We start from the raw sequence: 15871 nt of genomic DNA on the forward strand, positions 1-15871 counted from the left end.
TACTGCAGAAACAATATTGTTGGGAGTACTTGTCTCCTGTGTTACAGTAGGACTATTCAGATTGATGTAACATATCATCATGCAAAAGTCTATCAATGACAGCACTTCACACATCAATGACAGCAATCACACAATGTTTAACATGTTTTAACCTGCCTACATTGACTCTACACCTAAAATTGACTTATCTTCTCTTGACGCATTCACTAGAGATGTCTTAACTCCCTATCACAATTCATTAAAATTTGCAGTTCATTTTTAGATGTTAGCTTTTACTTTTGACTTCACAGTCAACTCTATTAATCAAAGGCAGATTATTGATTGAGCAGGAAAACTAACCACAAGAGCAGATACCCAAGTTGATTTAATATAGATTGAGGATGGTACAGTAGCCTCAGTTTGCTATATGATGTGATGCCAAAATACAGCACTGCTGCCTGCAGAGTAAATTTGTATTCAGAGGCTGAAGATGCTTTTGCAGCCAGGTCCAAACTGACTGGAACTAAGTGCGTATCAAGATACCTGCACAGCCCAGTGTTCCCACTGCCCAGAGGACTTGGCACAAGTGCAATGCAGACACATTACTTTCAGGTCAAAACTGACTACGACAATACTCTATGGACTGTATATAAGCTAATGAACCCTCTTGAATCCGGGGTAGTGTGGAGAATAAAGCAGAGTAACTGTAAATATATTCAGGTCAGATACAGAAGCAATAGCACGATTTATATTTTCCTGTATTCACGGTACCCTGCTATTATGCCAGTAATGGAGAAATCTTTAATTACAACTCTATTTGATTTCAACTGAAGGTGCAACCTGCTCAGGATAATCTCTGAAACAATTCTGTATGTAGAAGTAATATGTTTGTAAATAGTCTCTGACATTACATTCTGCTATACTATAAACTGCGGGTAAAGTTTCAAATTTCAATCAAGCTTGAAGAGCCACCCATTTTTTATTCTACTGACCAGCTCAAAGAAAAACACAATACAACCCGAAACTGTGTAAATTAATTTCAGGTTTGGTAAGACAGTTACAAATTTCTTCTATGCATATAGGGAGGGAAAGCTTCCTACCCTTCACAGAAGAGAGTCATGTAAAAAAAAAGGTTTTGAAATAGGTATTTTCTAATATATAGTCTAATTACAGTCATATCCTGCTCTGTCTTATTCCCAAAGGGCATATCAAGTAGTTAACTGATGGTCAGTGAAGTGGTATTTCCTAGGAGAATCAACAGAATCACGCTGGGATGCATGCAGAGACCAAAGAAATATATACACAGTTTAAACACAGAATTAAATGCATATATGACATGAAGGATGGGGAGGTAGGAGTGGGTGGAGGAGATACTAGCTTTTTGGAGCCTGACTTTTCAGAATAGATTGTCACTTTTAAAAGATCTCAGCTGCTTTGTCAGACCTTACATTTTACAAACCTCTTAGTGTGACCATTCCTGCTCGTACTTTTCGAAGTCTCTGCTTTTGAATGGTAACTACTTTCATCATCATGGACTTCAGATGAATAAAGTTTAACCACAAATAAAAGAAAGAAAAACGGGTAGTGACAATAGTTAACATAGCATGGTATTAAATTAACAGTGCCAAGAACTATGGAAATGATGACTAAAGAAGATATGGACAGGTGGAGAATTGCTAAATTTTATAGTACAAATTGCACAAGAGAAAAACAGACAATTTTTTCTGACTCTTACAACAATTCAAGATACACAAACAAATATTCTTCCGTTGCCTGACTGCATTTTTGGAAGTTGAATTTTGTACATTACTGCAGTGCCAGTCAAATTTCTCAATCCAAAAGTTTTGTTAATCAGCTACAATACCGTTTTCTTTCCCAATCACTTACAAAAAATGTAATGTTGATTTAAATGGAAGCAGATGATCTGATGTTGACTCAGCAATTACGAAGCAGGAATAAAGATGGAAGAGAAAGGGTGAATCTGAAATCCGAAGCAACATTCTGCTAGGGCAGCAACTGGGAAACGTCCAAGTCACAATCAGCTATAGCCCAATCCTAGCAGCTTACTCTTTCTCTGTTAATTAAAACTTAACATTTTCTATTTTAATTGTGGACTGGAAGTAAAACATTTCCTTTCATGAATTTGAATTTTCTGAATGTCCTTCTTTCTTAAGTCATGTAAAAGGGCAGAGATATTCGTCTTTTTCTGACCTTCTCTGAGATATTTTTTCTACGTAGTTGATACCACTGTATACTTTTCTCCCTCCTCTTACTCATCTTCTTTCTTGTAACAAAGAATAAATACCAAGATCTTGACAATATGGGGCAGCTTCCATGGATTCTATTTTATCCAGACATCTCCTGAGAACCTACTATTTTGTACCAAAACCTGGAGATTTGCAAAGTAATAAAAAGGGTTATCAGTATCAACCCTCCACACCACAGAGAAGAGCTAGGTGATCCTGTCTATCTGTAATTATACAAAAGTAGGAAAAGAAACATGTAAAACCTGAAAGGGCATGAACTGTTTCCTTTGCATTTCCACATATCATTACTATCCTTTGTTCTCACCCTTGAATTCTTTCTACCTGCACTGCTGTTTCTTCAACAGTTACTGATCACTACACATTGCTTCACTGCACCAATATTACACATACATCACCTTTATATTCTTGAGGAAGCAAGTTACATAAAAATGAAAATGTATGAGGTTTTACTTATTTTTGTATAGGCTTCAGATGTGCAATTTTACCGATCAGAGCCACTGACTGTAAATGGAATAATTGTCCCAGCTGAAGTCACAGCTTCAGAGATTTGCCATCTTTTACTCCAAATCCAGTCTTTGCCATTGATACTCTTACTTTTCTACTATTATTGTGGCAGCTGTATACAAAGACTTATGAACATAAGGGAGTTTCCCTTACCATTTTTAATTTTAGAAACTACGTAAAAAGCTAGCTATTAGAAAGGGACATTTGTGAACTAAATGCAGCTGTGTCAGTCTTCAGATTTTCATAGTGTGGGTCAGAAGTTACACTTAAGTACTGAAAATCCAAAATGTGAGCAAGATCTCCAGGTGGTGGTGGCGGCAGTGGTGATGGGGTGTTATGAAAATGAAAGCACAAGCTTGACTGATCCTTTCCATAGATAGGAAATAACGTGGTGCAGGACTGAAATCATCTTTGTAAGACTGAAACTGACAGTTTAAAAGATACCAATACTGAAGCTCTCACCACTGTCCTATGCAGATGTCTACACAGTGTGACTGACCTAGTCTGATGCTAAGTGTTTTCCCCATCTCCAATCTGTGGGTTCAAAAAATCCCAGACAGTAGTTTTGTTCTTTGAGGAAAAGGTGCTGCAGCAGCTGAGGAGATCACTGTTACAGAAGTCACAGCTATGATGCTGTTAAAGGTACATTAAACCTTTGCTTCTGCAGCAACATACCATGTTTGAATAGTTCCACAAAATCTTTAAAATAACGACTATTTTTATGCTCAAAGGTCAACAGGCTTATCATTCAGGTAGAATGACATGATAACCAAGGAAACACATTGATGGTTTGCAGTTAAAAAAAAAGAACTGGAATACAACATGCAGCAAATACTTGTAACACAATTTTCACACTGCTTTTCTTCTGTTTCTCACTAGTACTATTTTCCAGCTGCCTGCTACAGATTAATATAGAGAGGTTACCTTCAAAACTTTTATATACCTTCAAAAACAATTATTCCAGTAACAGCTCTTAACACATATAAATACATTAACAAACACTACTGAAATGAGCTGTGATTTCTCTGAAGGTCAGAAAGAGGAAAAATTTGGTTACTATGAAAGGAAACATATAAAATGTTCTTCTTCAACAGTATAAAAATCAGCAGAAGCAAACTAAAGCACAAAGGTCTGAGATGGAGGAGCAGCTGTGTGGTCAGATCAGACCTACCTATCCCAAGCTGACAGTGCATCAAGGCTTTCAGCAAGGAGGTACCAAGGAGAGAATCTGTTTAATACTGCTAAGAACATAACTGGTATTTACCAGGCTGGAGAAAACCTAGGGGACTTTCATATACCACTATGCCTTGCATTGTGAGGAAGAGGTTCAACTGTCTCAGTTGGATCAAGGCTTACCATGCTAAGTAAATCACTGTTCCTACAAAACCAGGAAAAATCTGATGCAGAGTATAACAATTGAAGTAAAACGTGAGACAGTACTATTTTTCTTAATGCAGTCATTAGTTTTGATTGAGCAGCATTGCAGACTTGTGCCATTTTACTACTAGTAATACTGCTGGCAGTATCTATGCCTGGAGATCCTAGGCAGTGAAGGTCAGAAAGCCCCCCACAGTAGCTAAAATCCGTAAGTATAATTTACTTTGATGCTTTTAATATAAGTTTTTTGATAGCAGTCTGCAATACTCAGTAGCTGGACAGTGGGCAGACCACTGTTTCATCTGAAGTACTTTAACTCAGAAGATGAGATACAGCCATTTGGCAAAGAATATTGTCAGCTCCTACAAATTAATTACAGATTATATTTGGCATTTGTCTAAAGGCTCAATCTCCTGGGAACAACTGGTTATATGAAAAATTTTGTCTACTTAGTAATTTTTTTTCCTGTCATCAAGAGAAATAAGCTTGAGAATATGAAAATACAACCAGCGGAATAGCTTGGACAACAAAAGTCAAATAACAATAATAACTCTCCCTTTTCTATAAAAGGATCTACTTTTTTAAAGCTAAAACTGGGGACTTAGAATTAGTTTCCAGGCACCTGTACATGACTATACCAGCCAGCACATTTGAGGAATTATGTTACATCTTTCCCTTCTTTGACCATTTCCACGGAAAAGATGTAGATACCCGGCTAACAATTCCTGGAGCACTCAGGATCAAACTGCAGTGCTCAAGTGCAAGACAGAACTATAGTTTCAGAAGTATTTTGTTTACCAAACTTATCAGATAGCAAAGGGTTAAAACTCTGTGTCATATTAGTGGTTATGTTATGTTAGCTAGACTGGCAAACTGAATGGGCTTGTGGAAATGAGAGTGAGTGGGATGACAAAAAAGAAATCCCTAACCTATAGCATTTGAATTTCTGAAAGCCCATTTGGGAATGCCCATTCAACGGGAAGTTAAGAGATTTTCATACTTCAAGGCATGATATGAAGATACATACATATCAATGCAAAGTGAAAATGTCAAAACCCTCCAATTCTTTTATTTAAGACACTTCCTGTAACTACTGAGACTTAGGGCCATTACACATAAATGGATTTAAACAGTACAGTGAAATGTTCTACAGGGATATCATGAACATGACTTTGGATGAGGGAAGCAGCCTAGTGACATTAACACTAGACAAGCCTGGGGTGACTACTCCTAATAAGGAGCAGGGGAAATCAACATCATTAAGACTGTCTGGTTCTGCTCTATGACTATTTGCTTGCAACCTTCTTACTACTACTTCACTTTAGTTACTCAAATGTGTGGCAGCTTAGGGCTGTGGTGGAAGAAAACTCCTATCTATCAATCAATCAATCAATCAGTCAGGTAGTAGTATAGGTAATATTCAAGGAATAGGTATTCCACTGTACTTTTCTTAAACTTGCACTGAATGTAGAAGCTCAAATTCCAGCTCTAACAAACACCTGCATTGTACTTCTGCTTTTTTCTTTTTTCATTGCATAGTGTAAGCACTACCTAGTTTACCCAAATATTACACAATCAGGAAACAAACAAGAGGAGAAGGCATCAGAAAGATTGATTTTTCTACATTAGCATACCATATAAGGCAGGAACAACTCCACAGAACCTGTGGAACTGAACTGGCTTTTAACTGCTGTTAGAGAGCTTACGGCACACCCTGTACACAGCCTGCTCATGGAGCCATGTCAACAAGTCTCCTTAAAAGCTCAAGACTCAGAAAGATTCAAAATATTAGAGACAGAAGAAATATTACTGCCAACTCACTGTTTCCTTTTTGTCGAGCACAGAAGCGACCAGGTAAATGGGTAAGTGCTGGATAATGATAAGGACAGATATAAGCATCACTAATACTTCCTGATTTCCCTAAGAGGTAAGTTGGTATCATCAATATGACATCAATATGTACTTCTGTCATATTGATGATACCAAAGTACAGGTCCAGTTTTAACAGTCACTACAGGAAACATTGTACAAGGATAGGACAATGCAGCAGCTGGAAATGGTAGAAAATATTTGGAGAAATTAGGAGTTAATACTTCATTAAATTGGTTGGAAAACAGCACATATAGTGTCAACATAATTCTGACAACCTCTTTAGCTTCTGACTCACCTGACTCACTATAACTTCAATGCATATTTCCAGCTAGAACTGTGAAACTATTCAGATCATTAAAGAACTGACTGGTGAATAATAAATTGTGCAGAAACTGCATCACGAACTAGTGTCTCTGGGTGGAGAGAAAAAAATCAGTAAATAAATGTAAAAATTAGTACAAAATATGTAAATGGAGAATTTTTCAAGAAGAAAAAGGTTCCTTAGCAATGAGACAGGGCAGTAAGTACAATACCAGAGAATAAGCATTCAAAGTGATTAAAAATGTACTTTTGGGAGGGATCATATTTAGGAAATAATATTTACAGAATAGAAAATATGAACATTTATTTTGTGGAGATGCACAGAAAAAGGAGAACACCAACACAAATCATGCTTTATAAGACTGTTTCTTCATCTAGTGTTTTTCAATTACAAGTTTTTAAGATCTTGAGGTAGGCATCTTTCTTTGAGGATGGGAGTGAAGATTTCTATTGTATAACAGTAAGTACTATGGCTACTAATAAGTAAATACCTATATAAAATTTTAAATTTTCAGTTAATTCCTTGTCATTTAGAAAAATACAAAGTAAAAGATCTAAAAGCTTTAAAATCATATAAGCAACACAGAATATCAGGTTAAGGAGCAAATAAGGAAAAGAGTTTAGAGGGCATCTGCAAGTACCAAGGAAAGTTCTCTTGCTTTACACACAGAGTAGGAATGACCTTATACACAAGACTGATGTTCTGCTACTCTAGCAAGATGTGCATCTGAGCTGACCCAGCAGACATGAGGCTCATTTTCAGGTGATCCTACAACTCAGGACCCTCCTCTGCAGTTTATTTCAGCGTGGGTCAGGGTCAAAAAATCCCCATGTTTCCTAGAGTTCATTTGATATGAGAAAGGAAGAACCCATGTAGATGTGCATTGCCTGTCCTAGAAGTCAGTGTGTGGGTTGGGTTTTTTCCTGAAAATTTGAAGATCAGCAGCAGCAAAGTAGCCACAGCTTTCTTATTATGTTCTTGGTAGTGGTGTTCGTAGTATGTCACACCTGTTCCTCACATGATACCAAGCAACAAAACCGTTTACAAGTCCCAGTACGTACAATAATAGCTTAATGGCTCCGTTCTGGTAGCAGCCCACAGAGGAGTGACAGATATTTGAAAGAAATCTCCTCTTTATATTAGCACAAGTAAACATATTAGTTTAATCTAATTTGATCTAATTTAGATTCACACCACAGATAAAGGCATAAGTCTGAATTACTCCGGGGACTATTTGATTTTGATTTGGTTTTTTTTACCTTGCCCTGCCTCCTTTCCCCTTCCTTGTTTTTAGGAAATCACAAATGTACCCTCAAACAAAATAAGTAAAAGACAGAATAGAGACAGCTTCTCCCTGTCATCCCTGCATCTGATGTACAAAATCAATACTGGAAAAAGGTGAGGTTTGCATTAAGAAGTGTTTCATACAAAAGGTCACCTGTAATAGGCAATGGATAAAATTTTGGATAAGAAGAGTTCTTACCATTTTTCATAAGTTCAGTTTGAAATAGGAATTCTTGTGAATTGTTTTTAAGCAAGAATACTGCCAGCATGATTGTGGTTCCCAGCATGGACTTTTAATTCTCATGTAATGAGTCTCCTAGATTCAAACAAGACTTCCTATTTCCATGTTCCAGACAACATGAAACAATCAGTTTATGAAGAGATTTAGATTAAAAGCCGTGGACAATTGTACTTGATTTCCTATGAGTCTAGATTAAAAAAAATAAAATTACTTTAACTTCGGTTTTAAACTTAATTGCAGGTTATAATAATTTAATAACCTCAATTTAAATATATTTAATTACTTAAATATAAATGTCTCTTCTACTCTCAAGTAGAGTGCAACTAGAGAAAAAACAACAAATGCAGCTTAATGGATTGCTGTATCATTAAACATCCCATCAATATGCTGAAATCCCTATGAATAACCTATTGTTCAAAAATTTAGGCTTTCATGACTTCATAAATAAATCCCAATGCACTTTAGGCTTTTGTTATATTGTACCTTTTCTCCTTCAAATAACACAGCTTCCAAATGTTTTCTTTCCTATTTTTACTAAAAATAGCATATCAGATATAAAAGCCAAGCGTGAACCCCGAATTGATTGCTTTTCAAATACATAAATAAATCCAGATGTACATGCACGAAGGCAATAATTGTTGTGAGGATTATCCAAGCTGCCTTTAAGATGACACTAAAACCAGCATTTCTCAAATTCAAATCAGATATTTATTCTTAGAGAGTTGGCCTATAGTAACCCAATCTTCACGTTTTTTGGCCTGCTTCCCAGAGCCTTTCACTACTATGGAGACTTTTCATATAAGAATCACTTCTAAAGAAGCAGTTCAGTTCCCTAAAGACGAGGTTTCCAGTTTGGAGGCCCAGCACACCTCTTATTGCCACACTGATAGCAGTTCCATGATTACATGAATCAATCAAGCTGCCCAAAGAAAACTCATCTCGTGGTTTCTAAGGGAGAAATTAAAACAGCAAGATTGAAACTCGTCCAGTTCAGAAGATACCTTCATTTGACTTCATCACCGAGATTTTAGCAGGACTTCTCTACAACATACAACACACAACATGTTGCTACAGTTAACAAGTTCACTGCGACATGAATCATCAAGGCACTTTCACTCTGCTCTGCTGAATTTCAAGCTTATATTCCTAGTGATTAGAAGAATTCTTGTTATGAAAGACATGATGCAAATTCCCTCGTAAAAAAAGGTATGCTTGGTGCTTGGATGCTCTCCTACTTACACTTACACAGATTTTGATTTGCTATTATCACCAAATACAAAGGTAGAAATCATAAACACCAGATGGAAACCAATAGAGATCATTAATTTAATCACATGGGCTTTATTTATTTCTATAGCCAGAAACAAAGGTTGCAAATAGTGAGGGGAAGCAACGGCAGAAATAATCTCACTCTGGGAGAAAGCAACAGGGAGAAGTTGTCAAAATGCCTGATAGTCAAGATTTTCTTAACTTGATCAATTTCTGCTTCTCTATTCTTCTCACCAGGAAATGCAAAATCAGGGTGGAAACCTCTGAAACAAAAAATACTTGCTTACAGTTGACTGTTCAGGCATTTAGTCAGGGAATCCTGCCAGCTTCTCTCCACCATTTCACAATGTCGGAAATTTAAAAGTTTTGAGAAAGTTTCCCTGTATTCACAGATAGCCAGCCTGACTTTTTACTTCCTGTCTTACGAAGTCCTATCTACCTCCTACTCTCCCCTCCCAGTGCTGCTGCAGTAAAGCACGTTGGAGCACGTTGGTGGCTCAAGATGTCATCAACATGTGTGTTTCCTCAGTGGAAGCATACATGCCAACCACTTGTAGGAGTACTTCTAGGACCCCTGACACACTGATGTCCAATACTATTCACTTACTGTGTATTGGTATACAAAGCTGAATATATTAAATGCCCTTTTATTTCTTTTTTAGCCACAAACAGGAACTGTCAGGTTTCAAAAGAACAGCAGGGAGAGAAGCTGCAGGCCAGGCCTTTCCTCTGGGTTTCACAGGCAAATGAGTCTAGTCTCCTTCAGCTCTTCTGCAGAGAAGCTTAACAGTCTTGCTCTTCTGCATCTGGTGACCAAAATTTCTGAGCTTGATCTAGTCTATTTTAGGATGGCCCCAATATAGGAGGGGAGGGGGAAGATTTCAGCAGATCATTATGAATCTCTGAGATTCTTCGGAGAAGAACTTGACTTAGTTCTCCTGCTGAGATATCCAAGGAACCCCAGAAATTAACTGCCAAGATATGAATGAAATGCTGAATGTTCAAGTCACACATCTCCAACACTGAAAATAGGTGAAGTTTCAAGGGTACCCCTTAGTGCTTAAGCTTCTTTCTCTTCTAAGATCACGTTACACAGAGGCTGAAGGTGATTTTCAGTGAAAACACCACAAATCTTCATCTTTATGATTTGTGCAATACTTACAGGAAATGAACATACAAGTCTAAAAAATGAAACATGTTGCAAACATAAAAATCTCTCCAGTCTTGGGTAACAGGACAAATGTTTCGTTATCATGCAAATGCAAACTGCAACCACCAGTAGGAGACAGGAAAAAAAAAGAGAGATGGAAAAGGCTGAGAGCAAATGAACACACACGTCTCTCACTGCTTTGTTGAGAGTTGGTGGGAGGAAGAATTGATGAACTGTCACAGTATGACAAATAAGACCTCTGTTGGATGTATTGATTCTAAACAGAGAATGACTCATGGATCTACTTAATTCTTGCTTCATTTACAGACAGTAAAGTACTTGAACAAATCACAGATGCTGCCAAAGGAGTCAAAGAAGAAAAAAATTCTTTTCCATGATTTTTTTGCGGTCAAATTTATTAATAACTGCTAGTTTTGCATGACAGCTCATACAGTAGAGCTAATATTTTGTATAAAGTATCACTATCTCAATAACTGTGCAGATGATCTTTCAGGCATGTTGCACCATTAAGACAGATGTGAAGACTCATAAGGATTACACATGGGAACCTCAGCACATTAGTATCTGTCAACTACATCTGTATGCAGAGGTGTTCATTTCTTTGTGTGTTTCATGCCATCAAAAATTTTTAGTAAGTGGGACTCAGGAGAGAAAGTTTTATTCACTATTTTTCTCAAACACTACAAGCTGCAATATTTTTTATCTCCTTATTTCATCATAGAGGATTTATAGGCAATTGAGCAGGGATTTTGAAGAAAAAAAATTATGCTTCAATATTGATTTGGGTTATTAATCCAAGAGAATGATGGGCCATAGATGCCCTAGTTTTTCTCTTTTTTTTTAACTTTGCCTTCATTTGAAGAGTTAGGGGTTTTTTGCCTTGGTATTGTCTTTATATTTAGAAAATAAGCCTTGAAAATGTGAATAAAGTACATATCAAAACGATGGTTCTGAGCTGAATTTACAAAGCATAATTCATCAAGGTTCTTTATTTCTGTGGCCAAAGCCGGACTTTTTTCAAAAATTTAACATGATCATTCACCATTTTCCTGTAGACTACTATCCTACATCCTGGTTTTCTCCCCTATCTTGATGAAATTTTTTTTTCACTCCCAGCTTTTCTTTCAAGACTACAATCTCTCTCTATCTTTTCTATACTGCTAAAGTAGGCAGGAGTCCAGGAATAACTACTACAGAACCACTAGAATAACTACAACTATAATATTAGTTTTAAACTTTAAATCTTCTTGATAAATATTATTTTAAAAATATTTAACATATGGAAAACCAAAATGCATTAATATGTTCACACACAATTTTATGCTACTTGTGATCACAGAATTCACTCAGTCCAAGAACCCTTCTCCAATTCAGAGAGCAGTTTCACTCAACAAGTCTGCTGCTCTTCCCCTGGAAGAGACAAGAAATAGATGCAAAACATGTCGTGTCCCCTGTACCTGCCACAGATCACGCCCAATAACAGCAGTCACAGCCTGGCTTTTTGTGGCAGCCTGTGAGAGGTGCAGGAGGGCAGGTGTGGTGCCTTTCCTGGCGGGAGCTGACTGCTGCTTCAGGCCAGAGATGTGGTAGGGGCGGCATGCCAGCTGCTGCCACCAGACTGGGATGGGAAGGGAGTGGAACAGCAAGGATCTGGCTTCTTCAGCTGTTGTACAGGCCTACTGCAATTTACATGGGAATTACATGAACTTATGTAGTCCATTTATAGAAGTGCTGATTAAGTTTAGGAGCAACCACTTTGAACTACCCACCAAGAGCAAAAACTATTCCTTTGTGCATTGTCAGTCTTAAGGAACTCAATCTGGAACCATTTTACCAATCTTTTAGATGTTTGAGTTTAATACAGAGATTAGAGAGGGTGAAGTTAGGGCAGAGCTGACCCCAACTGCCAAACCGTTTGAAGAAAGGAATTGTGAGTTAGCTTTGATCCAACACACATTTGAAATGTATATTCAGTTACATCTAACACCAGATGCGCACAGCTAAAAAAGGAGCTGGCTGCATACTTAATTTACAATATTCCAAACTCAATACAAATTAAAAATAGCAAAGTACTCTTTAAACTGTTCTTGCTGATCATGTTCTCTCACACCTCCCACCCTGGTCCTTCACAGTCTAGGGGTAGCTGAGCAGAGCTCATTGTAGTCTCTTCACTCCCCTCCCGCAACCAAAGCGAGATATTTAGAGCCCAGACATCCTGCTTGCACTGGGATTCCCTCTCACTTCCAAAGAACACTTCCGCAGAAATCATGATAAACAGGAAAAAATCCATTTAAGAATTATGTAACAGTTTATTTAGTAAGAGAAATGGAAAATTAGTGTGTGGAAATTCCCTCTCTTGACCTTTACAAGGTGAAAGGTGAGGGCACTATGGAGAGTTACAGCAGCAGAGGACAGAGAGTACCAAATCTCATTGTGCTGGGTAAGGATTTATGTAATTAGATACATCTGGAGGAAAGGTGCCAATGCCTAAAAACACAGCCTGAATCAACTGTGCTTAGTTAAACTGCAAGGATATCTCTATAAACTACATGTTTGCAGTACAAACAGTGACTCACTCATTCAGGCAAATACGCATCAGGTACAGTCTTAAACAGGAGCAGAAGACAAGACTGAATAATTTTGGACTTTATGGGAGGTTCGGGGTTTTTTTCTATGGTCTGGATTATGTAGCAAAAATAATTTCCATTCTATAATATCTTTTAATTAGAAGTCAACTTTAATGCCTAATTTAAAATGCTGCAGTAAGGCTGCGAAGGATTGAAAAGAGGTGCCAGCTGATGTCCAGTGTTGCAGTTTTACAGTCACTGTGTGTGCAGTGCCTTCAAATCAGATGGTCTCACCACTCCCTAGTCCTCAAAAAATCGTTGTTCCCACCCTCAGGCTGCCTCCTTTTTTTTTCAGTAATTGATGCAGTCACATGCTGATTTCTACCAGGAAACAGACCTAGTATAAAACCAACCTCAAAAAAAGGGGGATTGTAATTACAAACCAACAGTGTCATATACCAGAGAAACTGCCACAGGATGTTCCTGTAAATCTGCTAAATCAATAATATTCAGGATGATCTGCTAAGTAAGTGCTGGATGTGAGGACTGAAGTTTCCTCGGGCTAGTGGAAGTCACATACCTAGTTTTCTAGAATGTCAGAACACTTTGGGAATTAAACGTGTAAAAATCATTCCTTCAACTTCTGCTTTCTTTCCGTCTCCTCTCATCCCCCAAGGTATCTGTGCCTTGTTCACACAATCCAGCCCTTTTCCAAGATGCCTAAGGAATGCCTAAATGGAATTAAAAATGTTAGGCTGTTTGGAAAAGAGAGGAATATTTTATCAATGTTTTCTTATTTCAATCATATGACTAAGTTAGCTCGAGCTGGTCTTCAGCAAAACAGCTGCAGTTCTGAAAGCTAAATCACCAAGCTGAACAGTACTTTTTGTTAAATTTAAATAAAGACCAGAATGCATTTAAATTACCATAGTTTTGTCACATAAATCTTAGGCTTTCTCCTGTGTTTAATAATGCCCTTTATTTTGCCATGCTCTCTAAATCACATAAGGAATGTGTTCCAAAGAAACTAAAACCTTCCAAGTACTAATGCTTACAGTGTGTTAGAAACAGAGCAACAATCTAATTTTTTTCTTTACCAACTATATACTGTAAAAGAAAAGTTGATGTTGATGAAACAATATCCTGACTGAGTCTAACAGCTGCAAGAATGAACCCTTGAAAAGCATACTCCCATCTGGAGACTCAGAATAATTTTGTTTTTTGACAAGCAAAACACAGGCTGGGCAGCTTTAACAGAGGTCCTTGGAAACATGGCTCCTGTATTAACTCTCCAGATGAACTGAAGAGGTCACAGCATGAACCTCTTCTTCAAAATGGGCCTGTCATGCTGTCCTAGCCAGCCAGCCTGACCTCAGCAGCCTTCACTCTTGGCTTTTTCCATACTTTCTGCTTGCCTCCCACTTCTCTTGCATTATTTCTCCTCTCCATCTTCTCAGTTCTGCACTATGTACATTGAAGAACTTATTAAGGCAGGCTGTAAATGCCTCAAATCTGCCACTCCACATTTTCCATTCAGCTGTCGCTGGTGTGAGGGTAGGAGCCTCCACAAGAGGATGTTTTGTGGCAGAGTCAGCCCTCAAAGGACAGACTACAGCATTCAGGGAGGTCAGCATTCACAGATGGGGGACTACTTGGCAGCAACACAAGCAACCAGAAAAGCAACAGATTCCTGTGGCCTTCCCTTCCCTCATCTAAAAAAAAAAAGTTTGGAGACAGAAGAAAGGATTGCTCTACTTTGTGGGTTTTTTTCTGCTTTTAGCAGTCTTGAAAAAAACAGTAAGAAAACAAGAATACATACTTCTTGTCAGAAGTATCCAAAATAAGAACTAAGACACAGTCCTTTCCTGACATGTTACAACACAGGAGTTGAGAGTCATGAAGAAATAAAACAGGATCTACTAGCATCCAGCATGATCTCACATTTAAACAATGTTTCCAGTTGGAAAAAACTATAAACTCGATAGTTAACACTGTAAGTGTATAAAGATGGTGTCTCAGTTAATTTGGAGGGTCAATAAAAAGGGAAAAAGTCTTTAGTAGTCCATGTGTCTAGAAGATTATTTCTTTCAGGCAGTGAAGGAGCTATTTTGTTGCAATACACACTTCCCATGCCAAAATAGGTACTATTCAGCTAGTCAGTATCTACAGGTCTGTGGCAGGAATAATGGGCATGTCCATTCTATCTCATGTAATGAGTCCACACTCTCAATAACAGGATCCAGAAAACAGGAGCAGCGAGATTGGCTGGTGGAAGCTCCAATGATTAACACTTTTTGTGTATGACAAAACGCAATAATAATTAACAGCAACATAACTCATAGGACAAGTAGATTTTAGCTAGGAGAACCTTCTTCTGGAGATAAGCTGTGGTGAGCCCAAGGGACTGTTCTGTTGTTTAGGAAAGAAAAGGCAGGTCTTCCTAAAAGTCCTCCTAATCTGTAAACAGCTGGGATTCAGGAAAGATCTGGCCTGTAACTATTTAGGAACAACCTAAATGGAAAGTTGATGCCTTTGTACAGTCCTTCTGGATCTCTTCGGCATCATGGATCCCGAAGTCCTTCCAGTACTGCAGAAGCTAAGGAGAAACTCAAAGGCAATTTAGGCTGCTCAGCACACTAATATGTCCTAGTAAGATGTCTGATCAGAAATCAGGAGTAATTATCCGCCAAAACCAGGCTGGCTCTTTGCTCCACTGCCTCCAGCTTTACAGACCACTGAGAATCCTGTTCAGAGTTCCCACAGTGGGAAAGGCATTTCTTTTCCTCATCTTTGGCAGCATAGATCTGTCTTTCCAGATCTTAAAACATTGTGGCATTACATTCTGTCTGGAATTCTTCTCAGATAATCAACACTTCCTGATTCCACCCAAACAACTTGTAAACTTTTTTTTTTTCCACGGTAAAGAAAGTACCCTCTTTGTGAGACAGTATCTCATGAAACTTCACTGGCACTCTCAAACAAACCTCTTTCAGTAAGTTTATCTAGCCTCCCTAGCTC

General features: G+C 37.9%; 1 protein-coding gene across 5 annotated transcripts in view; it reads right to left on the bottom strand.

Annotated features, from left to right (window-relative positions):
* PRORP (protein only RNase P catalytic subunit) overlaps nucleotides 1-15871 on the bottom strand; it is a 49613-nt gene that overhangs the window by 9316 nt on the left and 24426 nt on the right. For 3 of the 5 annotated variants that reach the window (XM_051806268.1, XM_051806269.1, XM_051806270.1), the window contains exon 6: nucleotides 5949-5996. The exons of 1 other annotated variant lie outside the window; for it this stretch is intronic. In XM_051806268.1, coding sequence (XP_051662228.1) covers nucleotides 5949-5996 — 48 coding nt within the window. Of the gene's footprint in view, nucleotides 1-5948; nucleotides 5997-13433; nucleotides 13585-15871 lie in introns of all 5 variants that reach the window. One more of the 5 variants, XM_051806273.1, reaches the window with a different exon arrangement.

Source organism: Manacus candei, unplaced genomic scaffold (genome assembly GCF_025592945.1).
Source record: "Manacus candei isolate 608988 ecotype Guabito, Panama unplaced genomic scaffold, ASM2559294v1 h1tg000067l, whole genome shotgun sequence".
NCBI classification, from domain to species: Eukaryota; Metazoa; Chordata; class Aves; order Passeriformes; family Pipridae; genus Manacus; species Manacus candei.